Below are 26,360 nucleotides of genomic sequence, written 5' to 3' on the forward strand. Positions count from 1 at the left end.
ACTGAAAACAGAGTATATTTTCTTTCTTAGCATACACCATCATAATCAGAGTGAAGACAGTTGTTTAGGGTAACAAAACTTGCCTGGACCTCTGCAGACATCTGTCTAACATTAACAGCACTGTTTGAAAAACCTGCATTACAGTTTACATTACATCCAACAAGATCCCATAAGAAATCTTAGCACCTGCCCAATGAGATCTACCAGATCTTGCTAGAAATCAGGACTATATTGACTGCTTCATGACTTCACTCCTTTCACAGATTTGAAAAGTGATGGTTACATGTGGATACAGGACAGCTTTCTGAACAGGTAAAGATCTGTACTTTGCTTTTCCAGGTTTCTCACAATCTTCTTGTTATAATCTGCTAATCCAAAGCAACATTTTGTCTCATCAATTCTGTTTTTCATCCAACGTTACATGTTAATAGCTACAGTTTATTTCAAAGCACTCATTTTACTTATTTAAGACTTCTAAGGATCTGTTCATTGAAATAAATTCTTCTAAAGACAAAGTAAATTTGAACATTAATTGGGCAACTCTGTGACTTTGTCAAAATGTCAACATTAAAAGTTAGGGTTTTTTTTCCTTCCTTAAATTATTCAAGTCAACGAACAATTACATGTATTCAAAATTCATTACAATTTGAATTTGTTCATTTTAATAGAGGTGATTAGCATTTAGAAAGTACAGCATTCCTGTGTTAAGACTTTTTCCAAGAAAGGCCTTATGCAGCTGTTTTTACAAAGATAGATTTGGATGCAAACTGCAGTATTAGATACCAATCTATATTAATTTCGGGGGGGGGGGGTGAAATTACTAGAAGGAATCAGTACAAAAATAGCTCATGCTAGTCCTGGCTTGCAGGATGCTGTATGGGTAATTAAAAAAAAAATAAAAAATCGTCAACTAGAGCAGCTAACCAGCATATGGTAAACGCCCTGAACTGCACAAGGGATGTGTACATTTTACATGGGATTGAGTTAAGCATTTCCCTGGCTAATAGGTACGGTAGCTAGATGATGAAAAAATGTGTCGTGTTATAGAGAGCGATCTGCCTTGCTCACTTGAATAAGCCTCCTTTCTTCTTGTAGAGACTTCTCTCGTTTACCTGCCACATAACTCACCTTCGGAGTAATTTAGCACATCCCTGAGCAGGTTCATTTGGCTGCCAAGGTTTATCACTGAGAAGACTCAGTCCCGCTACCATCCCAGGCATTTTACAGCTGACCTGAGAAGCTTCAGACCTTCTCTGACACTCTCAACAGAGCAGCTTTCAGCAAACTCTTTGATAATGAGCAGGTGTCACACACATCCTGACTAAAAAAATTATTATATATCACACTGTCATCATTCCCCCTCCTTTTGCTGTTGTGTGACTGCGACCAGTAGGATTCTGTTTTTTCAACTGCAAAAAAAAATCTTTGATACATGGTCATATTTGAATTCCTGCCTGTCCATTTTTCACCTACTGAATTTATGAGCAGGCACAAGGAGGGCTGTAAATTGTAATCCAGGATAAAATTTCTGGGATTTTTGAGGGTTTAAACAGATAACAGCGCAATACAGAAAGCTCAACACTCAAGTGGCGAGAAAGTAAACATCATCTATTCTAAAGCCTAGTAGCTTGACTGTGTTGAGGACTTATCTTTTGATTAATGACTTTTTTTCCCTCTTCTAAACGTACACAGTATAAATGCAATATATTTTTGAGGCTCTAAAATATAAATGGGTCTAACAAAAAAATATTTCAGATAATCGAGCTGGAGGGCATGGCCTCTCTTTTCTGATGACCAATGTGTCACATTCATCTTTGTCACCTCAGGTTAGACTACTGAAACATGCTGAATGAAGAAAACGATCAGAATATTACAAGTCACTAGACAGTGTCTTTCAGACTTTTGATGGTGTCACCAAGCAAAGAACTGACATATTTATCTTTCTCAGGTACCAGTGTGCGTGAATCACTTATGGAAACTTTTATTATTCTTAACTCTCCCCAGAAGTAGTTTTCAATTAGATTTCAATGATTGGGTCCAGATATCATTTTGAATTCCATTGAATTCCATTTTCTGTTTCTCTGCAAAAGGACTAGTAAGCAGAACTTGGGCAGGACTAGTGCCATTTAGGCTATCTGGCTGTATCTGTCAGATCATTCTATTCATGTAGCTGCTTCGCTCACATCCTGAAAGCCTGCTAAATTTCTGCTTACTGAGTGCCACCCAAAGGAGAAGGTAATGATAAAAGTGGAAGAACCCCAAATGACTGAGTATACAGAAAATACAGATGATGGGTAATAAGTTAGACTCATTTGAAATTAATTTTAGTAATACATGTTTTGAGTATAACACTAAAATTACATCTCTATAGAATTAGATGTTTACACTTCAAAGTGCTCACAAAGCCAGAATAAAACTGCAAATACTCACTGTATACATAAAGCTGTCTTTTAAGTCTCTGGTGTTGCTGCTTGCACAGCAAAATAAACATATCTGACAGAAATCCCTTTTTTGGTAACAATGACTTCACAAGATCTGACTTAGAAATATTTTTATACCTTTGTGAGATTGCAGTTTGAACTATTCACTGAATTAGTAGTGCAGATACATATGTTAGTATACAAAAGCCTGTTTAGACTTAAAATATTATTTTTAAATACTTTATCCTCTGATGAAACCAACATCAAAATTCTATGGAATAATGCTATTCATGGCTACTGGGTGACAACTATTAGGGAACCAAATTTTTACTTTCCATTCTTAGTCATTTAAATGGCAATACTTACAAACTGATGAAAATAGTTATTAATGTTTGGAAAACCTCTTTTGCTATTTATACTGAGAAACAATTATTTCCTGTCCTATCTGATCATCAAAAGAAAAAGACTTCTGCAAGCTTAAAGTGTTCTTAAGGCTTTCTCAGAGCTCTCAGAGAACACAGTTACTGCTTATATACTTCCAGAATAATAAATATAAATAAAAGCTCCAAAAAAATTTGAATAAATTTAGACTAGAATTACACTGCTTTTTAGCAATTCATTTGGTTTTTTAAGTAGCCAGTGCATGTAACTGAAAGAAGAAAAAGTCATCAATAGGTGAAATTTTATTTTCAACAGTACAAACAATCAGTTTTCTGCATAAATCCACTGGTTTTCAGCTTTCACAATCCATGTTCAGTTAATTAATTGTTTTGAATGAATAGAGTGTGACTGAAGAAGAAGGAGTAGTAACATGGGTTTTATTTCCTTCCTTACCAGCACCATGATTTTGCTGTGAGAAAGAAGGCCTAGGAAAGTTTAACTGGTGGTTAGGTAATTTTTTTTTTTTTTTTATTATGAAAAAAAATTGATAAAGGTTCAAGGAAAGTTGCTAATTTCTAAGAACTCACAGCATCAAGGGAAGGACTATACTGTTACAATGAGCTAAACCATGATTTGAACCCAAGTTTCACATTCACAGAAATGCACATAATGAAGCAATTATTAGAGACAATTCAAAAATAGTAATGCATATAATCCCTCAAAGATGAAGGACTACTGCAATCAGAAACATGATGGCAAGTGATACAGGACACTGTTGGGTATGGTGTAGTCAGCATTTCTTTACAACCATCAATGGGGACAGATGTCTCTTTTAAGCCCTGGTGGTGCAGTCCCTGAGGCCACTCTGAGATCTCAGGATAAGCCATGCATGCTTTAGGAAAAACTCCCATTGCGCTGTTATCTTGATTACAAGTGCAGTGACTTTTGGGTGTCAGGCACTCTTTGGTCATCCTTGGGCCATCTGATGCCTGAATGGCACATCAGGACCACCCTGATATTTCAGGATAAGCTATGCATGCTTTGAAAACCTCCCATTGTGCTGTTATCTTGGTTGCAAGTGCAGAGAGGTATTGGTGCCAGGCACCCCCTGGGCCATCTGCTGCTGGAATTGTATATCAGAATGACTCTAGCAGGAATTGTGGCCAGAATATAAAATAATGACCAAAGCCAGTCATCTCAAGACCCTATAAATAGCGATCCAAGGTGAGACCTTTTGAGCTCTCTAGGGCTGCAGCGGGCTGTGTGACCCAGTAACTCCCCCTCAGCTGGGACACCTCTCAGGGTAGATCTCACAAGGATTGAAAGGTTGGCCATCAACAATTTCGCGAGGACTTAAAGGCCTGATTTTGCGAGGTTTACTGACCGTCTGTTGATGAATGCTGGCACATAAAAGTGAGCAATTCATGAAACTCATGAGAGGAAATTTTAATCGTAGGTTAACCTCTGTGGGGGGGGGGGGTTGTATCTGTGCATGTGCATTTGCAGTTTGGTTCAGAACTGTCTTGTCTGTCTGTGTGGGTCAGAACTGTTTTATCTGTCTGTGCCTGTGTGTGATTTGATTTAACCTTCATCTGTGTGTGCAACCCTGCTGTAAGTTTCGGTTGAACCTTGCCATTTTCGAATCTTTAACTAAGTTGCAAATTTGATTGTAACAAATTCTATTGAATCACTCCGTTAAATTGGCTTGTAATTAAGTACTATTAAAGTTACACAACCTAATCTTGTGATCTATCTCAAAAATATTAATAAATCCTAAATTGCTGCTGAACCAAAGCCATGTAACAAGATCTCATTTGCGACATAAGCAAAATTAGTTATTCAATTTTCTTATTAAACTTTCTGGAGATCAGTATCTCCAGCAACTGCCAATCAGTGCATAGCAGCAAAGTTTATTAAGAGAAGGGAAATAATGAAGAAGTTTTATCTACTGGTAGGTTAGTCAGAAATAACTGAAGGCCACACAGCTCTTCTACAGAACATGAAAATCTACAGATGAGAAGTTTTCATGCATCTGCACAGTGTCTTTGGTGGATCAACATTAGTTAAGTTAAAAAAAAGGCTCTAAAATGTCATCAGAAACATATTTGGTATAGAAACACCTAACTAACTTGGAACTTTCCTTTTTGTTTCAAATACTTCTGCATGCCAATCTAATGGCCTGTATGCCATTAGGAAATCAAGCATGTATTTATGCTTATTTCATACTTCCTAGCCACATATCATCTATCAGAGTATTCTGACCACAGATTTTTCAATTATTTTTTGTTTTGCTTTTAAAAGGATTTTCAGTGGATTTTGAATGGCTTATAAAGACTAATTCTGAAAAAAATTACAGTTGAATGGATAAAACTTGCAGTATTTTAACAAACTGGTCCCAAAGAGGATTCATCTTTCATTACAGCTAAATAGAGATAACATTATGGGTCACTGTTTTTCTCTTTCACCTGCCGTCAGAGTTTGAACTTTCAATCAGAACAGCCTGAAAAATAAACTATTTTTATAAAAACAAATAAATATTCCGCAATTGAAATCCAGAGTATGTGCCTTGCTAGATCTACAGAGAGAGATTTATTCACTATGTCTATCTTGTGGCATTACAGCAAAGAAATCATGTATCAAAGCACTTTTGATGTCTTTTAGTACTTAAGAAATACTGAATTGAATTATTTCTCTTGGCGAGAGATGTTATGAAATCTCCATTCTTAAAGATATTCAGAACTTGACTGGGGAATGTCCTGAGCAACTTGATTTATGTTGGCCATTCTCTGAGCAGGACTTTGACCAGATGACCTAAGACGACTCATCCAACCTGAATAATTCTGTGATTCTGTGAGTCTTTGATCTCAAAGCAGTCATATCTGTCTTGGAGTCTGTTTTAAAATAGTCCCGACTTACTATTCTTAGCAAACCAGCTTCAGCATTGTTTTTATTACTGTGCCACATTATTCTTTAGTGGCACACACAGTACTCAATACCAAATGTAGCAGTTCACATTTCATAATCCATTTGTAGCTGTCCAGGATTTTCTAAATTCACCCATTTTATATCTACCCTAATTTTGAGCGAGGCAGTGTATCAAACTTCTCACTGCAGACTTTCATCCTTAAAATACACTCTGGAAAGGAACTTTTAGTACAGACTGCTTGCAGGTAAGGCACCCTTGAGACTGAAGACAGTAGGACTCCTCTATTGCTCATAAGCTCAATAAGTCAGATGAGAAGAGAACAGAGGTGTTAAATATCTTGAAATTACTTGAAATTCAATTGACTTTCTAAACTGAATGGAAAAGGTGGCATGTAAAGGACTAAAGTAATGATGTATAACTTGCATTCTTACATAATCTTAAAGTAAGTGAAAATCTTCCTAAAGTAAGTACTAAGAAAGAAGAAGAAGTAGGACTACTCTAGAACCACTTTAAGTATCAATTTTTAAACAGTGGTATCCAAATACAACTGGGTTGAGGAAGGGAACCAGAATGCAGTCCCATTCTGAAAGACAGCAAAGTAGAGGAAAACTACTACTAAAATACCTCCTCCAGGAGCTAAGAAAAACCTGAGGAGCATTATTAGATCAAGAACATGATATTCAGTATATTCTACATAATATTGTTTTCATGCTTCTCTTCATAACTTATTTTTTAACAAGCTGATTTTTTTGCTTTGTTAGAATAAAGACTGTTTTAATTTGCTTGGTGTTTAGATTGAACCTAAGCTATCCTGAAGGAATTTCTGCTGGTCATATGCCAATAGCCTTTGGCAGGGAGTTAGAAGTAGAGTTCATAATATTTATTGAACTCATGTTGCACTTAATTATTTTTTGACAGGGAGGTGATGCCTGTCAATAGTTGACTTGTATCTGACATCTCAGTATTTCTATGGTTTTTGTAGTTTCATTGGAAAAGCTCAGGCTTTAAGGAGTGCTGAGTAACAACTATTTTGCAATATTAGAGCTTTCTTCCACTCTGGCATTTTTAAATTTTTTTTAAATGCAAGGTGTCCCACCATCACTAACAACAGAGGGATACAACCCACAAAGGACGTAACTGCCCCAAAATTAAGACTGGGTCCTCAGTGAAGCTCGAACTTCAGTGTTAGACACTGAGGCTCTGTATCGACACCGAGCTCCACAGAGGGACAAGTAGGTTCCTTCATAAAAAAATCCACTGTGGGTGCCACCTGTGTGACTGAAGGAGAGATCTGGATGCAATAGTTTAAGGGCCTGTGAAGAGTGGACAATGACCTACAGGAACTTTATTAAACAATTGATGGTTGTAAACCGATATTAATACTTAGCCAGAAGTCTTTCCTCTCACAAAGAGAATCTTTTCTTCAGGGCCTTTTTGCATAGTCTCAGAAGTCTGGATCCTATTTGCATAGTCTCCCACTGTGGGGTTGGTTTTGAATGGCAGCCTACTTCAGCAGGAGGGGAAGGAGAAGCTGCCATATTATCTCACCTCCAGGCTCATGGGAGCAATAGGTTGGAGTGATGAGTGACTATTCCTTTGTATTGGGTTTGGGTGGCAAGGTTTTGGTAGTGGGGGGCTACAGGGGTGGCTTCTGTGAGAAGCTGCTAGAAGCTTCCCCTATGTCCAACAGAGCCAATGACAGCTGGCTCCAAGATGGACCCATCACTGGCCAAAGCCAAGCCCATCAGTGACGGTGGTAGTGCCTCTGGGATAACAGATTTAAGAAGAGAAAAAAAGTTGCTGCAGCACAGAAACTGCAGCCGGAGACAGGAGTGAGAACATGTGAGAGACACAACCCTGCAGACACCAAGGTCAGTGAAGAAGGAGGGGCAGGAGGTGCTCCAAGCGCCAGAGCAGAGATTCCCCTGCAGCCCCTGGGGAAGACCATGGTGAGGCAGGCTGTCCCCCTGCAGCCCAGAGAGGTCCACGGTGGAGCAGGTATCCACCTGCAGCCCGGGGAGGATCCCATGCCAGAGCAGGTGGATGCCCAAAGGAGGCTGTGACCCTGTGGGAAGCCCACGCTGGAGCAGGCTCTGGCAGGACCTGCGGACCCGTGGAGAGGAGCCCACACGGGAGCAGGTTTTCTGGCAGGACTTGTGACCCCACGGGGGACCCATGCTGGAGCAGTCTGTGCCTGAAGGACTGCAGCCTGTGGGAAGGACCCATGCTGGAGCAGTTTGTGGAGGACTGTGTCCTGTGGGAGGCACCCCACGGTGGAGCAGGGGAAGAGTGTGAGGAGTCCTGCCCCTGAGGAGGAAGGAGCGGCAGAGACAATGTGTGATGAACTGACCCCAACCTCATTGCCCATCCCCCTGTGCCGCTTGTGGGGAGGAGGTAGAGAAAATTGGGAGTGAAGCTGTGCCTGGAAAGAAGGGAGGCATGGGGGGAAGGTGTTTTAAGATTTGGTTTTATGTCTCATTATTCTATTCTGATTTGATTGGTAATAAGTTAATTTTCCCCAAGTTGAGTCTGTTTTGCCCATGACGGTAACTGGTGAGTGATCTCTCCCTGTCCTTATCTCGACCCACGAGCCTTTTGTTATATTTTCTCTCCCCTATCCAGCTGAGGAGGGGGACTGATAGAACGGCTTTGGTGGGCACCTTGCACCCAGCCAGGGTCAACCCACCACATACTTCTATTAAGCAAGTACCATCAAGAGTAGGCTGTCAAACAAATAATGGGAAGCAGCATGACTTCTCGTTGTATATTTAAAGAAAGCAGCTACAAACTGCATACTCCTATATCTTGATCCTGCTGGACTTTGGGGGTACTCTGAGCATGCAAGTTGGATTGAGTGGCTCTGGACATTCAGCACTTACACACCACCAGAGACATCCAGTAGAGACCTGTTTTAGAAAAAGAAGCCAAATGTCTGTCTGGACCTTGGTCGGAAGTTCCTGGCCACAGCATTGCCTATCTACTGCTTCAGGCCCTTTTGCCTCTCCAGATCAGCACCATTTTCCAGAATCATTCTTCTTAAGTAAATCTAGAGTTTTTTGGTTCTAAACCCAGCATCACTGAGAGATATTCCAACAAGGAAAATGTTTATTATTAAATAAATAAATAATTTTTTCAGTTGTCAGCTCCTGAGAATATTTCATCTATTTGCCGCTGCTAAATTTCTATTTGCTGTGTCATAAAATAGGATGGATTTAGTAAGTTTTCTTTCCCAAAATAGTAAGATTGAAAACAAAAGTTCTCTAATGTGTTAAACATATAACAGATATTGCTCACTAAACAGTGTCTCCTTACCAAAAAATATAACTGTTTAAAAGGACAAAAATGTGTCCTCATACTATGAATTTCTAGGGGATGCTTCTGCATTTGCAATTAACTACGCTTTTTAACATTTTCCATCAATTTTATTGTCAGTTTTCCTTCAGACATTTTCAGTGATTAATACTTCTTGATTTTTTTTTTCCTTCTTCATTTGTAGGTAACCCATAAATTGTCAATTACTTTGTACTGTTTTACACATCAACTGTTTTCTGAAATTCAGGTAGCAATTGTATCACCTGTACCAGGGACTATTATTGTGATTAAAGGGAAAAGATCAATGACCATGTATGCTCCATAGAATTCTGTTTAGCCACTGTTCTTAGAAGTTCAAGAAACTAAATTATTTTCCTCTCACAGGGTATAATATGAAGCACTGATCATCTGCATAGAGGTAAAATAAGTGAATGAGAATAAATGAAATGCTTATTCACCTCTCGTCTTGAAGTAAACTGTAATTAAAAATACTTTCTCTAAGCCTTTTGAGTCCCATGTGCTCCTTCAACAGAAGATCTACACTTAAAGTATATGCTTCATTGATTCCAATTAATTTATTTAGATTATACAATTCCCCAAGGCATAATGTGTATAGGCTTACTGAACACCTTCATTCTAATCTACTAAAATTAATGTTATTCTTGGGAACTTTTACACTCACTTCATGCAATAAAATAGACATTACAATAAAGTATTGCAATGTTTTTATTTCTAGCCTCAGCTTCCAATGAAATTTCCAAAATGGCCAGACAGAACAAATTCATATCTGGTAAGCTGTGGATATTAACAATTCCTGATTTAAGGTGAGGTTACAGAGGGGAAAAAAAAAAAAAAAAAAAAAAAAAAAGGTTTCCCCATACTTAATCTTTCTAAGTATAACTGTAAAAAAAGATGACCTATATCTTTTGTGGATATGGTCATTCAATTTCTCTCCTTTTCTTATTTCCTCTCTTCGTTACCACTTTTTAGGAACTTGTTAGAGAGCAGAGAGGTACAGCACATATGCATCGTTCAAGGTATCTATTTCTAACAAGGATGCTGAAATTTGCTTCCTGTCCTCCTGCTTTGTTGGCCTGTTTGGATAGTAGCTAAAAACCCTGTCCAACAATAAAATATATAAAAAAGATGCAAGCATTTATTCTATTAGAATAAAAAATGGCCCTTTCTTGGTTTAACATTTGCTACTTATGTTTCCAGTCTCAGACATCATAAATATCCAACTCCCCCCCAAAATCTGTCTTTCAAATTGCAGGTATCCCTTTCACTGTCCAATTTATGTTACATATCCCATTTCTTGGCTAAGTGGCAAAATATCAGATCCAAATATGTTTAGAGACTTAAAGCAGGATTTAATTATGTCGTATATAAATAGAACACAGTGATAAAATGATGCAACAAAAGCAATCCCTTCAATTGCTCTTTTAATTCAGTGGTTTCTCACTGTCTGACCTCATCATAGATACAGAATTATGTTTCTGGGGAGAACTGCAAGTATTTATGACAAATCAGGAAGCAATGATTCCTCTGCCTTAATCTCCTGGGGGGGTCTGATTCAGAAGAACCTTGGATGCATACAGGCAGGGTCAGGTTTATTAAAAAACATTAAGATCATATTGTTGCAAAAAGTAGCAGCTGAAGGGAAAGCCCCTATTATGGCAACCTAGCACTTACAGCACTTGCAAAGTCAGTCTGTCAAACCTGTATCTTTCATCTTCTAACTTAACCATCAAGCTGACAGCTGAGGTATACAGTTCCTGTTGAAGCTATGACACTATGCAGAAAGACAGGCAAGACCTGTGGGATCAGAAAGAGCCTGATTTCACATCTGGGAGGAGTGTAAAGCAAGGTGAAAGATCTGCTAAGAACACCTTAGTCTGGAAAGCAGCAGATCAACTATCCACTTACCAGTTGAATACTTTTAAGCCATGACTGTTACCCCAAAATAGACATAAACACATTCGTTCAAAAAGTATGTGTATCTATCTATCTACCTACCTATTTCTTTAGAGCAGGAAATTCCATTAATTTCTTAGAAAGAATCTTTGTGGAAGCATTCAGAGCTTTGAACCTGACATGAATGAAGCTTTGACTCAGACCCCTAAGCCACAAAGAAAGAAGGGCTATCAGACTTGTCCCTTTGAGCTGCCCAAGGTAGCGCTACACCCCAGCTGGTTTTGATCTTATCCCGACGGTGCTCCATTCTTCAGGAAACAAATGGGTAACAGCTAGGCATCACATCACTTCCCTGCAGACTCCTAAGTCCTCTTTGTAATCTACCCTTGAAATGTCACTAAAATACACACAGTATCTAGTAATTCTTCTTCCAGAACCAGAAAATGAGTAACATTTGTTTATCTGTTTATCAATTTAGGATTCGACTTAATGACATCCTAGCTGTGGGATGTGTCTGTTTATTTCACTCAATTTTAAATGTCCACAACAGAGCAAGGTATTTAGACTCCCCTAATTCATCTGCCCTATTTAAGCCTTTAGTGGAGAATACAGTACATTCATCCCTGTATTGACTAAAATCTGAACACAGATCTAACACAGATGTGGTCACTAAATTTGGTCAGGCAAAACTTACCCTTATTGAAAGCAATTTTCAGGGAACTAATATTGCAGAGAAAAAAAATAGCTAACTAATAGTTGTTATACTAACGAGTTAGTATTAGGAAAAAAAAGAGAAGATAAATGAGAAAAATATGTAAATGAGGATGAAATCTATACTTGAGGAAAAATTGAATATGCTGGACATGCAAAAATAATTTGGTACACAGCTTGAGACTTATAGTTTGAGATTTAAATAAGAACTTGATCTAATCACCCTTTTCTATCATCTAAATTTCCAGCGGGTATCCAAATTACTTCCATCCTCTCACGAGCTATAGGGTATGCAGCCCTAGGATATAAGCATTGCTATCCTATAACTGCATCAAGTGACTCACAACATGAATGTTATCTAGCTCATCAGGCAATCCACTATCTTCAAGAAGCAGTCTGACCTTCCTTTTAAAAGTCAACATGGTTTCCTTAGCCTAAAATCTCTAAAAATCTATGGTGTGTATTGACCTTCTAATACTTTTTCATGTCCTGAAGTTCAAAAGCTACTCTGGACTACAATGTAAAGGGAAGAATAATATTTTATTTGCCATAGGAAGCATAGTTTTTATAATAGAGAGAGCCTCAGAATCATCTAAAACAATTAAAGAAACTGCTCAGTGAAAACTACTTCATGTCAACCAAACAAGCATATTTATATAGATAGATAGATAGTTATATTCCTTTTATTTTACAGAAAGCTTAATAAAGTATTAAAAAGCAACAAAAGCCTTTCAAGGGTTTATGTTATGGAGTAATAATCCATGCCAAGTGCCATAGATGGCTGACAATACAATGTGGGGAATTAGCACAGCGTAATTTACACCCTATCGTGCACTTCTGCTTAATTTAACAGCAAGAACTCAGCTCCCCCTGTGTGTTTCTATAAACATTTAACAATAGAAGCTTCATTCTAGAGATTTTCCTTCAAAATAAATGTGATCAAATCCTTACTGTGAAAACAGATGGTGATAGAGCAGATGTACCATAGGACCTGAAAGTTCAGTAACTGTCAGTCAAGAGCTGCAGAATGGCTACTCTGAGGAACTACAGTAAAGGCATATTGAAAAATAATTAATTCAACAATCATGCAAAATCAGGAAGAAAAAAAAGAATAATAAAAAAAGAAAACAAAATACACCTAAGGAGAGGGAAAAAAAACATTGTCCTTAATGTACTTCTAGAGTAATGGCTTGATTTATTTTGAGGACGTCACCTTTCAGTAGAACACTCTGTTTAATCATTCCACTTTAAAAATATTAATACAATAGTAATGTCATCTTGGAGGTTATTTTTCTGCAATTAAAAAAAAATGGCGTGTGCTGTGTTTCATACAGATGTTTATCATTAGAACAGATGTTGTCCTATCAGTCCACCTGAGCAATGCAATTCACCTTTTTAAGTGAACTCAAGGCCAGAGTAGAGATTTAGATCTAAAGCTTGAATTCCACTGTGTACCTAAACCAGATGCAACAAATTCATCCTCCTGGCATGTCAATAAGTAAACGCCAAATTCCAGTAAAACCCAAATAGCAAATGAGGGTTATAATGTGTACTAAAATCTCTAGTAGCTAGAGTCAATACATTTGGTTTCCCACCCTGAAAAGCATCAGAAGATTTTGTAAGAAAGACTATCTAATGCTGATTTCCCTAGATGCTTTCAAGACAATTTTCAGCTGAGATCAGCACATTCACAAACTCGTGGTGGCTAATGTAAAGATTGGGAACTGAAAAGGAATGGGCAGTGCTTGTCCTCAATACACCACCACAGTTTATTGAGGTAGGGTGTATTTTCCTGTTGTTTGGAAAGGGTTAGCAGGGAAGTCAATGCCACCTTTCAGAACTCACCTGCCTAATGATGGCTCTGGCAGGACCTGACATTTGCTGTAATCAGTGTAACAGCTGAAGAGCAGTGATGTGTTCCAAGAAAAGGAAACACGCTTGTGTTTCCTCTCCCATCTTGGCTGATTAAATAGAGAAATCTCTGGCTGAAACCCTGAAATACTTTATTCTTCGTGCCTTTCTGCTATAAGGTCTTTATTGTTTTTCCTCTGGAGTTATGGAAATTTTGTCTATGACATAGTATTATTTTTAGTACATATTTAAAATATGCATTATGTTTTCAGTACCAAATTATTTATTTTCACAACTACTTGCTGATATTCTCTTAGATGGTACTATACATAGCCCATGCATATAGTACCAATATAGAAAACACAACCAATTTTCTGATTTTTTTTACCACCTTCGAGTGTTCTTTTCATCATTGTCAGCTGAGAAAGGGAGAAATTTATTTCCCTTTTCTCCCACAATCCTCTTCAACAATATTTTGTGTGTGTGGTCCCTTTCCAGCATTTTTTGCATCATCTTTCCACCACTATTAAACATATTAACATCATTCTCAGGACTTCTTATTGCTTCATCCTGTCCATAAAATTATCACTTTCTTATCAATACCCATCATCTTTGAACTTTTAATTTCCAATAAATGTATCTTATCTTTCTAATAATTTTCCAGACAAACCTACTTTCACAATTACTGCCTTAAAGGAAAGCTGCTACATTACGTGCAGTTAACAAGTCTTTTCTAATCACTTTTTCTCTTCGCTTTTTAACTTACTGCAACAGTGAGACATCTGGATAATGCTGTCAGTGTTACAGTAGCTTCCACACCTATGTAAGTTCATTTGTTTCCTTATTGTAATGCTAAGGGATCTGTCTGTGCTATTTTCTTCTCCAAATCAAGAATATGTTCATAAAAGAATTCTAACTGCATTGGTTCCTTGACTCTAGTTTGACAACTGCCTTCCCCCCTTTACGTTTAATAACTATTTAAAATCCACATATATATACAGATACAGATATACATACTAATTTTATTTATATAAATATACATATAAAAAAATTCTAACTGAAAATAATCTTCAATTACACTGCTAGTGCTCATAAAACACCCCATGGGTACTCGTTAAGTGAAATTAAGTATGAGGTTTGGAGCTTTATTAAGCATAATAGGATGGAGACAGAAGTTGAAAGATTAACTTGCAATGTTGCCACTGTTGATGGAAAATTCTATGGGAAATCTTGCTTAGATAGACAAAGGCATAAAATCAAAACCTTCACATGCATTTTTGATATTAGTAATAGCTAAGTGTGAGAAAGATATTAATCTTCTTAGTAACTGGATATTTAGCAAAAGGAGGACGTTTGAGACAAAAGGTTAAATACTGAAACATATTGGTATTTATCAGGAATCTTTTAGATATACAGGGAAGAAATGTAAAATATACTGTAGAAATTTTGTCACTGAGGGAGAACTGAAAAGCCACGTGATCATACAAACCTTTTCCACCTGCACTGACTAAAGATAGTACTCTAAAAATTCTTAGTCAATAGATGTTTTTCAATAAACTGACTTTGAAAACATTTCATTATAAGTGCTTAGAAACTGTCAGAGTTTGTCTTATTACTGCTTTTTATTGAATAAGATGCATAGGGCACATAATAAGACATAGAGGCATTTCCATCCTAAACAGATAACCTGCCTGTAGTTTGGACTAATCATTTTAGGCAAAATATATTGTAAGAAAAAATCTTGAAGTAAAATCCCAATCAGATTGGTTTCAGAGTTCAAGTTCATGATGTGATTGCAGAAAGAAGTTAAAACTAGCTATTCAACCTCTTAGACAAAAATGTATTATATTAAAATAAATGTCAAAATGACAAAAGTATTCAAGATGATAATTTAATATTCAGATAAATAATGATGTGTTAATGTAACAAGTAAAACGGCTTGTTCCTTCCCTGCATATCATCTTAATGTCTGCTGCATATCAGAAGACAGAAATTAACCTTACATCTGTGTAGTCTTTTCTGACTCTTCTCAGAAATACCTTATTCGACTTAAATTAGGTGATATCTCCTAGCTCCTTCTACAATAAAAACGCCCAACACTCTTTACATAAGGTAAACCCAAAAGGGAGTCTCGTTTTGAAATTAATGTTCCCTAAAATTTCAGAACATTCACAGATCAATAAAACTTTTTGTTTTCCAGTATTTGATGGGCAGTGAGACATTATCAGTCTCACTGCCCATCAAATTGGCCTCTCTCTTTTCAGTTTGATCTTTTTGCTGACTTTCTTGAAATGATCCATGGTAATTCCTTTGGAATACAGTGACTGATGCTGATGAGAGAAAAACGCATTAATTGCAGGCTGCCCTAACAGATAACATGACCAACAAGCTATTCAAGCCAAGAAAGTTATTTTTGCTTTCCACTTGAAATCTTATGAAAAGGAAAATGCCTTACTGACCACACATGCCAAAACAGCAGAGATCACTGAATTAATGTTAGCCTGGTGAGACATAATAATTGTTGTTCATATTTTTGTTGTCTTTTTTCACAGTAATAAAAGCAAAGAGGTAAGTTCACAGTAAATCATAAGAGTGAGAATGGAGCTAGTTAACTATTAGTTGTCTACTAGGCATTTCGTCCTTCCTTCTTTTGAGACAGAAGCATTTCTTTGCCACTGCCAGCAACTGCTGTTATAGAAACTGTTCTGAAAATGCCCAAATGCAAGCGTCATCTTCAATTGCTGAATGTGACAAACCACTCCCTTTCTGTGACTTCAGGAGGCAAGAGTGAGATAAAAGTATCTAAAAATCTGAGTACTTGTAGGGCAGATGAAGAATTGAGAATCAAGGGCAAATAAAAATGTTCCTAATTGTTTATTATGTTTTATTTATTGTAACTTCATTTATACATACCCATACAGTTGCTATTGTTATTATTACTACTATTATTATCATCATCATTCATTCATTTATTATGATTTGTGGACCTTCTCATGAAGATAGCAGCAAATAAAATAGTAATACACCCTCCTTTGTGAGTTACACTAAGCACAATCCCATATTAATAATTCCATATGAATAAAGTTGGACCAGAGACAGGGAACTGAGAAATATGTTGACTGGTGGAAGATGTGGTGTAAGGGAGGTGAAAGCACTATTCTTCCTCAAATCTGTCCTCTTGAAGGCAAATTTACAGCTCAGTCCTACAGATACTTCTCTCCTATGAGGAAGTAATTTGTTCCTTCTGATGAATCAGATTTCTCTGTTTCCCCTTATTACAAGTTTCTTAAAAAGAAATCCCCATTATGTAATAGTTGTGATATACAATACATGCACTGGTTTAACTTACTAGATGTGTACTCTGTGATAAGTAGCCCACCACAAACTTGTCATAGTTTCAACTGTTGTTGTGCTATATCACAGAACAATTAATGGCATTACTGTGGTATGGGAACAGACTATGTTCCAAATTAATATTTGATCACTTTACAGTGTACTGAGCTTTACCCTAAATATTTTTACTCATGCTTTGTTTACACAGTTTTCTAAAATATATGCTGACCCTTTTGAGGAGGTGTGGCTATTGTCCATTCTTACTATGGTCTCTAGCAACTAGAATCTCAGAATTTCAGCCTTTAACTTCGAGCTGCCTGTAGGTTTGCTTCTTTAAAGAAAAAAAAAATTGTGGAAAGAAGAGATTTCTCAAGAGACACAGCTCTATCCCTTCGACCCATGGACCCAATCACCTGATACACAGCTGTAGAGAAAAGCAACAATTGTGCTCGTGATGCATTTTGCAAGAAACCATCTCTATTCAAGGAATCTTACTCCCTTTCTTTAAGACATTGCAGTGCCTTCCAGTAATATGAGACTGCCAATGGATGAATTTGGATACAGTCAGATGATGCAGTTTGTTCCAAATTCTGCTACCAGCCTGCTTCATAACTTTGTGCAAATATTATTTTTTGTGCTTTCATTTGGATAATAAAATTAATACACTTTTAGAATTTTAGAACATTGACTGATACTGGCTAATTCTGTAAAGCATAACAATTCCACTTCCCCTTTTATAGTAAAATGGGTAAGATGCAATCTGAAGAAAACTTTTATATATATATACATATATATGCATTAAACAGGTTAATTTGAAAAGTTTAGGCATGATCTTACTTTGACAAAACACTCCAGTTCCCTTTGGCTTTAGGAAAAAAATACCTATTTTGAGGCAGCAAGGTACTCTTTAAAGAAAATCTACTGAGAATTCTTGAGCTACAATAATGCACAGCTACCACACAATTAAATAGAGTTGAAATGAGAATTATAAATGAAACAAGCCCAAATTTTCTTCTTCTTACCTGCTGGTTTACGGGAAAATTCCTGTTGATTTTTTTTATCTATAAAAATGAATAAAGAAATAGATTAATACTAAGTCATTCTAAGGAAAAAAAAAACCAAGTTGGATTTTAGAGACATATATCAGACACTCCCTTCCAAATTACGTATTTAAAAAAAAAAAAAAAAAAAAAGAAAACCTCCTGCAGTAAAGTATTTAAAAAAAAAAAGAAAAACCTCCTGAAATATTTGACAAGCTCATGTGAATAATAGGACATTTCTGTGGTCACTGTGTGGTTCATTCTGCTGTTCAGAATACAGGAAAGAAGAATATATGCAAAATTATTTCTGAATTCTACAACACTACATCTTTTACTTTTTTTCTGATTAGAAGCTATAACATAAACTAGAGTATTTAACAACTTACTGCCATCCACCAAAGTCATCAAGCTTTAAGCAAATTCCTTTCCTTAAAGAATGATTGAAAATTGGGCTGGAATAGTCTTTGAAACATTCCTTACTCTACCCTTGTATCTCAGGTGCAATATCAGGTGTGCAAAATCAGTTTTGATAATTGTTCAAATAATTTTTTCTTAAAACATTCAACAATACCCCTAGGTAAAAATTAAAGAGAAAACCAGTCTGACACACCTAATTCATGAGGAGTTTGTATTTAGCCCTGCAAAACATTGACTCCATGTAAATAAACATTGCCAGCTTTCTGATACAAAGTGTCCAATACAAGGAGAATTAAGTGTGTAACATAACCATTCCTGCCATTAGTAGAACAAAAAATGTTCTTTTTTATTTTAAGCGTAAGCCCTGAAAGCTTTTGAGCAAACCTAGTAAATCTACCATGTGCATTCATGACAGATACATAATACCTAGAATTTATTTTTTGCTGTCTTATGTTAACTTTTCACAATTGCTTTTGTAGCTAAATGAGTAAAACATGTCTTTAAATTAAAGACATTGTCAACTAGGAATCAGTTGTATAGCCCTGAAAGCCCTGAAACCACAGTGTAACATTTACACTGCTTCAACCAAAGGTATGACATCTTTTTAGAGGAAAAGAAGAATCACCACTGAATTTCCTCCAGTGTTTACAGCATCATCTCTAAACAATTATATGCAGAGATGTGAGTGGCACTGTGTTTTGCAGACTTGATTGCTGCAGTGGTAACCTCTTTGTATTCTTCATACAAATACTGAGCAAGTCTGCAAGTCTGTCACGGACATCCCACAGTTTCGCTATCAAAGGATAATTCTCACTGTTAAGACAATGCTGGCAAGCCATTTCAGTTGGTTTTCAAATGTATCCTGAAGCAAAAGTGTCATTTCCACCCTCCCTTCTTGCATGTACATCAGCTTCAGTTTCCTCCTTTCTTCAGTTAAGTTAAGGGGAAGCATTAGAGGAGCTAGGACATTTGGTGGACAACGTATTAAAATAAAATGAAAGCACACGATTTCTTAAAAGAAAAGGTGGATGAAAACCACAGTTTTTTGACAGAAACACAGAGATTTCACGACTTTTGGGATTTATTCCTAAATCTGACATGAAATACTCCAGCATGATAAATCCCTGTTTGTGTTAGGAGGCGCTATTAAAATCCTTGTCAAAACTGTGTATTTCCTTCTAGTTTAAGCAAAGACTACAGCCAATACCATGCAAAATTTAAGTTATGAAAGAACACTGTCAAGAAAAAGAGACTTTACAATTCTAAACAAAATACTGAAAATATCTCCTTAGCAGCAAGTGAGTTACATGTGAAATACTTTGATAGTATTTTTGTTTACTTCATATATAGAGATTAAATTTTTAAACAGAAATAAGGTACATTAGTAGCCTTGTGTACTTTTAAATGTTTCTGGGAAATGTAAATGCACAATCCAAACATCATTTTTTCAGTCACAAATTTCCAGCTCATTTTTTAAAGTATGATCTAAGCACCTACATCACATAGTTGTTTTAACTGTTGTTACTCTGATGAATTAAAACAATCATGTTTATCTTTCAGATAATATGGTGATGATTTCTTGAAATGCATTGTTTTTAATTATGTTATAGTTTGCAAACTGCATTATAGGTGTTCAGTTCTACCTGGAAGTAAAAATTGTTAAGTGTGATTAGTTTTAGGAACACCCTAAATGTTTATCATTAACATGCATAAATATTGGACGTTACATGAAAACCAAAAAAATACTACAATTAGGCAGTAGAAGTCACTGATCTTTAAGATTGAGATACACTGTCTTAAGAATATGGAAAGAAAAACATTAGCCAACATTGTTCTTCGCAGCATGTTACAAAATACACTGAGTAAAATTTAATCTACAGATGATCCAGATTCACCAATCCTTAAGAATCAAAGTCTAAATGTAAACATTTTTCGTAAATGAAAAGAGAAAAAAAAAATCTTCTGTTAATTGATAGATTATCTAAAAGAGAAATGTTCCTTCAGTCTTCCATAACGTTACTGAACTCATTGTAATGTTATTATTTATTAAGCATTATCACAGCACACAACACTATGCCACTGATGCAAATGAATAACATTTGTTTTCATCAGAGGACACCAGTGCAATACACTGCAAAAATATATGCTCATAATATTTTTAGATGAAACACCCTAGCAATGATACTGCACTAAGAAAGAAAGGCAGGCGCTCTAAGAACATTCTTTAGAAAGTTGTGTTTATCCAGAGCAATAAAAAATCAGGAGTGGCACAAAAGCAGACAAAAGAAGAAGCTAGTAAACTAATTCTGTTCTCAAGGCAAAGATAGAGGAAGCATTATGAAAACTGAATTGAAGCTAGCAAGAATTACCTGCTTCTATTTCACGTTCAAAAAACAGGTGCTGAGGGGTGAAACTCTATTCTGGTTCAACTTCTGTGAATGCAAATTAGAAAAAAAAAATCTAAGGACACCATAGAGAAAGTAGTTTGGGATTTGGTGATCACCTAATTGTAGAAGGAGGAAGAAGGCGTCAAAAATAAGGTCTCTGCAGTATGTTGCATCTGACTAGTAAATAGGCAAGTGATGCTGATAGGAGACCAATAATGGAAGAATAGATTTTAGCAGGAGCTATCATAGATGAATGGTTTGAAGCATAATTGATTGTGATAAGGGGACAAACATATATGACTAGATACGTTCCAAAAATTCAGCTGGCCAAATATGTTAGGACATCATAGCCATGAAGAATACTGGACAGGGAGATGATATGAAGTGAGACATAGAGAAGAATGAACCATGGCCAAATTCAGTTAATTTTGTGCACTACATATTGCCACCACAGATGGATAGTGATGGCTGTGCCCGCTCTGCAGAAGAAACAAATAAGAACATGGAGCACATCACTCCTCAGCAGGGTGAGCAGATGTGCAGGCTTTGGCTTCAAGTGTCCACAACGACTATGACTTTTTTTTTTTTAATTTATTTTATTTTATTTTATTTTATTTTATTTTATTTTATTTAGGAGTCTTCATGCCAGAGAAGCAGTAATATGGAAAAATACCCTACCATACTATTATCTTATTGTATGAATTGTACCCCATTATTGTTGCCATCTGGTCTGCTGGAATGCAGCTGATTAAGCTCACGAAAACTGGGTTTTAAACTTTCACAGTCAGTTGAAACTGAACCAAGTTGTTCACTCCTCTGAGAGATCTATCTCTGAGAGATACTATTTCAGACCTTCTTTGAGCAAATAGCACTGCAATAACTATTTTCAGTTTCCATAAGAGGATTTTAAAGTGTAATCTCAAAACTGCTATTTATTGGGGGTTTGTTTGACCTTTTTTACCCAGTTATTTTAATGAAGTTTGCTATTCCAATGTAATCACAGGATCCTCATGAGATGATGAGGAAACGTGCCTTTCGATGAGCACATACCACCCTAGGGACTCTTAAGGACAGTATGATCTAGAAATAAGGGCACTGATTCCAGGTTTTTTTCAAATTCTCAAAAATTTGAATAGAAGCAATCATATGTTTGAAAACTCTATGTGTCCCATGCTTGCTTTAATCTTATTTCCTGAAAAACTGTACTGTAAATGAGAGGCTCACAGTTCTAATGTGATACTGGGAAAAATTAATGACAGTGTGTGCCTCAGGTATCACAACTGGTCCTCTGCAAGAAGCAGTAATATAGTAGGTGTTGTCAGGACAGAGTGCTTGACAGAGACCATTTCCTCAGAGTACCTACAGGAACAGCCAAGGCTGAAGGGCAACATTTGGAATGAGTGGGCACCAGCCCCTGCTCAGTATTTTATTGACTTAGACAATAGATCAGATTCTCCCACACTTTCACGTATGATTTGATCTATCATTTTCTTGCAGCCGGTAGATGTCATGTAACTTTGCAGGTCTCATTGCTTATCAGAAATTTTCCAATTAAAAAAGAACCTTTTATTATTTTAATTTATGTGGGACGTATATCTGGATTACCCCAAACAATTTATACTCTGTAGCCTTCTTCAGCAATTGTTTGCACTACATAACTGCTGATTTACATTCATTAACAGCTAATTAAAATATAATAGCTTGACAAGAATGTAAATTCATTAAATAGTTCTTAACTTTATCTCATGCATTAAAGCAACAATACAGTTCATTCCATTGGGATGTTAAGTGATTGCATCCAGGTAGCAAGATCATTACCATTTGGAGCACTTTGGAAAAAAACATGAATCCATGCTGTGATAATCTTATGTTAATGAATGAGTAGGAAAGAGTATATAACTATAACTAACATTTGGAATTATTAGTTGTTTAGTCTTATTTTCTGTCCTTGCTAGGCTTTTGTTTGATCAATGTGATCAGTAAATTGTGGTAAGGTTGTGAAATTTTGTTATCCAAGAGTACAGGTGTATTGAAAAAAAGCAGGGAATCAGAGAAAATTTGAAAGAAGCATGCAACAGTTCACACAAAATGCATCATACATTGGTGAATACATTCAAATATATGTATAACTGCCTATAGACTGAATCTAGGAACTCCTGATGCTGGTTTTACAAGCTGTAGTAGATTTTAGAGTTTAGGCTGAAAATCCATATAAGCTACAATATGCAAAGTGATCTGTCAATGTGTTCTGGAAAATATGGGAACACAGAAACTATTTAATGCAACATTTATCTCTGCTTCCTGACCTACCAGGGATGATGCCATTCTCTATCATCTGCTGATCGCATTTTACCAGCTAAATGGTTCAAAGAATAGACAGATTGGGAATACTGCCATGATTTCTAGCATTTTGATGCCTAACTCGGATTTTTCTCAAGACTAGATGCACTGGATTGCAAATGAGCTCAGCCTGAATGAACTCAGCATCAAGTTCCTTGAAGGAAGAAATGGAAAAAACAGAATATATGAACACTATTATATAGAGGAAAGTCTTGGTACAACACCGAATAATGCATAAGCATAAACATGACCTCTGCTTTAGAGTATGTTCCTATAGATCCCTGTAGGCTGAATCATTCTCACTATGGTTTCTAGATGAGAACAAAAGTGAGAAACAAGATGATCTATGTTTCAACTTATATAATAAATGTTATAAAATCTCTCTTAGGAGCCAAAAAAATTACAAAAGGAGATAAAATACTTTTAAAGAGTATAAACAATTAAGACACAGTAGGCATAATTCAGGAAGTCCCTTATCAGCTGACTGAAGAAGTCCCAAAGTAGCAGCTGGCTGGAAAGACAAAGGGAAATATAAATGTACTTTTGCCATCGCCAGACACAGGACTAGATGGAACTTTGTTCTGGTTCAATATTAGCACTTAAAGTTCTCATGGATGACCTTAATCCATCTGGAAACTGAAAGTTGTCCTTTGAATCCTACATATAAGTACAGGAAGAAAGGCCTGAGATAGTATTGAGGTCTCATCTGGAAAACAGTCCTATAATTCTACACTCTTCCTTTTAAATTCTTGTACTGACTGCCCCTGTATTAGCCAGTTGTACGAAGTATAGAGAGAACTTGCATGTTTTGGTGAGCTCCCATACATGCAGATATTTGATAAATACTTTTGGAGACAACAAAAGATAGCTGGTAAGACTCAGGAATGCTCCCCCAAAAAACAAATCAGTTGAATATGAACCATTACTAACAGAGGTCTTGAACTGATGTATGGAAAGAAAAGATTTGTATATTAAGAGTTATTATCAATTTATGGCATGTAAGAGCACTATCGAAGGACAAATGGCCATCTGAACTATGACTGCAAACCTGCATTCCATCAAACTTCTTTCATTTGCTTTCTCACTCAAAAGGAATCAGTGATGCATTGAACACTACCAGCATAGAAGTCATGGATGGATATTACAAAGAAATACCAGATTTGTGCCTATTACATGAAAGTATAGTGGGAGTCTTCAGGGCAAAAGCACAAAACCTAGTCTTCACACATCTGTGATGTTCCAGTAATAGAACCGCAATTACTTTTACTTAAATTAAAAAAAAAAGGTTCACTTAACAGATGACTGACTTCATTTAATCCTGCAATATTTAACACCTATTCCTAAATCTGGACATTACCTTAATGACAATATTGCTATTGTGCTTCTTTAAAGAAGACACTTGTATTAAAAACAACACAGTTTCACAACAGTGACTCTCCATAATTAAAATAACAGCAGCAACATGCATATTATTAAACAGACAATGGTAACACGGAAAGCCAGTGCCTGAAAAAGCTATTATGGTCCCATCTGAAAGTGAGAAACATATGTCACTCTACTGAAGATTTACTAGAAAGACTGTGAACAATAAGAATTTAAAAAAATATGAAAAAAAAATGACCCAGAAGGAGATACAAGAATCATTGCTTCAGATAATGAAATGCAACTCGATAATTGTGGTTTATATCATAACAGTGTTTGCTCATTGGAGTATGATTACTGCAGTATCAATCACACTAAGAGTAAAAAAGCTGTTGTGGGTAATCATCAGTAAAACATCTACTCACAAAATAGTGAAATATATTCCTCTTGAGTACCTCTTTCATTTGTAATTTAAAACAATTCTACTATTCACCAAAGGAAAAGCGTTTGCAATGGAAATCCATCTGAATACTTCATAGGTATTCAAATCCATTTTACTTCTTGTTAAGAAAACATACATAGATTCCCAAGTAAAGATGTAGTGTACCTAGCAACTATCAATCCAGTCTTCCTTTGAAGATATCAGGGACTTCCATCTGAAATATAACTATTCCAGATTCCCCTAGCTAATCTTTTTTTAAATTATGAATTCTAAGTCACTTGTATTCAAAATACTTTCAATATAAACCTTATATATCTTCTATAGCTGGAAATACTAGACTCTATAAGCTATCAGAGCCCTCCAGAATACATATTTTATTATTTTTCTCTGAATTCTCAACATTCAATGAAAGTTTTATTGAAATTCCACCCTATTTTTCAATAATGTTTTACTTAGCTGTTGCTATATCCTTCCTCTATACAATAGTGATTAGGATTTAAGTTAATAATTAAATAAAAGAAATTCTAAACTTTCCAAACTCTCACTGCTATAAGAAAGATACAACAGGGAAACAAGTTTAATAGTTGGAAGATAATGCTTGGCACTAGAAATCTACAATTTGTTTCCACAGACTATCATTGACTTATTGTGGGATCCTAAACTTCCAAACTTCATAAGTTAGTTTAGAATAGTATGCTTGAGTTATTATAATTTGATTTAGTTTGACTGACAACACAGCAAAATAACATTTAAAGTTCAGAATGTGGTAGGAGTAGCAGGTCATAATGACTGGTTTAGTAGATGACAAAATGCAAAAAAGCAGTTACATCCTCAACACATTACTAGATCAAAACATCAATACCCCAGAGCTTCAAGATATCTGCACTTGTCAAAAGAACGAGGTTAAGGCAAAGGAAAGAACTAGATTTTGAAGTAAGAGCACAGTGAAGAAAACCCTGGATCACTCTTGTTCACAAAATCATGGCAATAATATACACCTGTCTGTACAAACACCCATGACAAATGCTTGCATATACAAACTGTTGAAGAAGAAAGTAATCTTATTAAACAAGTGTGCTAGATACGATTAAGAAATGTCATTGATCTAGTCAGAATTTTTGGGGGAAGTGGAATAATTTTTTTCAAAGCTGTTATATTTACAAGGGTAAATGTAGTATGCAAGACTGACATTTATTTAGTACATTATAATATTTGTGCTTGTTATGAAACTTGGATGATGACAAACAAGACAATATGCATATAGAAAAGAACCAAAGATGGGTGTTTTTGTCATTTGGAAAGTATGTTATAATTTTAGTAATTCATAGCAGCTAATAAGGGAGTTAAAGTCATGAAGGAAAAATCAAATTTAAAAATGAATATGTACTGTATGTACCTAGTGTTAGAGTGACACAGCATTTGAGGTGATGAGATTGGTATTTAACAAGGATGGGTTTCAACAGGAATAATTACCTAAATGCAAATAATCAATCAGATGGTTGATTATCTGGTTTAGATGGTTGA

General features: G+C 36.0%; 1 protein-coding gene across 11 annotated transcripts in view; it reads right to left on the minus strand.

Moving 5' to 3' along the window:
- SNTG1 (syntrophin gamma 1) overlaps window positions 1–26,360 on the minus strand; it is a 372,119-nt gene that overhangs the window by 58,346 nt on the left and 287,413 nt on the right. For all 11 annotated transcript variants that reach the window (XM_030012053.1, XM_030012058.1, XM_030012057.1 and 8 more), the window contains one exon: window positions 17,871–17,909. In XM_030012053.1, the coding sequence (XP_029867913.1) occupies window positions 17,871–17,909 (39 nt within the window). The remainder of the gene's footprint in view (window positions 1–17,870; window positions 17,910–26,360) is intronic.

This window comes from Aquila chrysaetos, chromosome 4, assembly GCF_900496995.4.
Source record: "Aquila chrysaetos chrysaetos chromosome 4, bAquChr1.4, whole genome shotgun sequence".
In the NCBI taxonomy this organism is placed as follows: Eukaryota; Metazoa; Chordata; class Aves; order Accipitriformes; family Accipitridae; genus Aquila; species Aquila chrysaetos.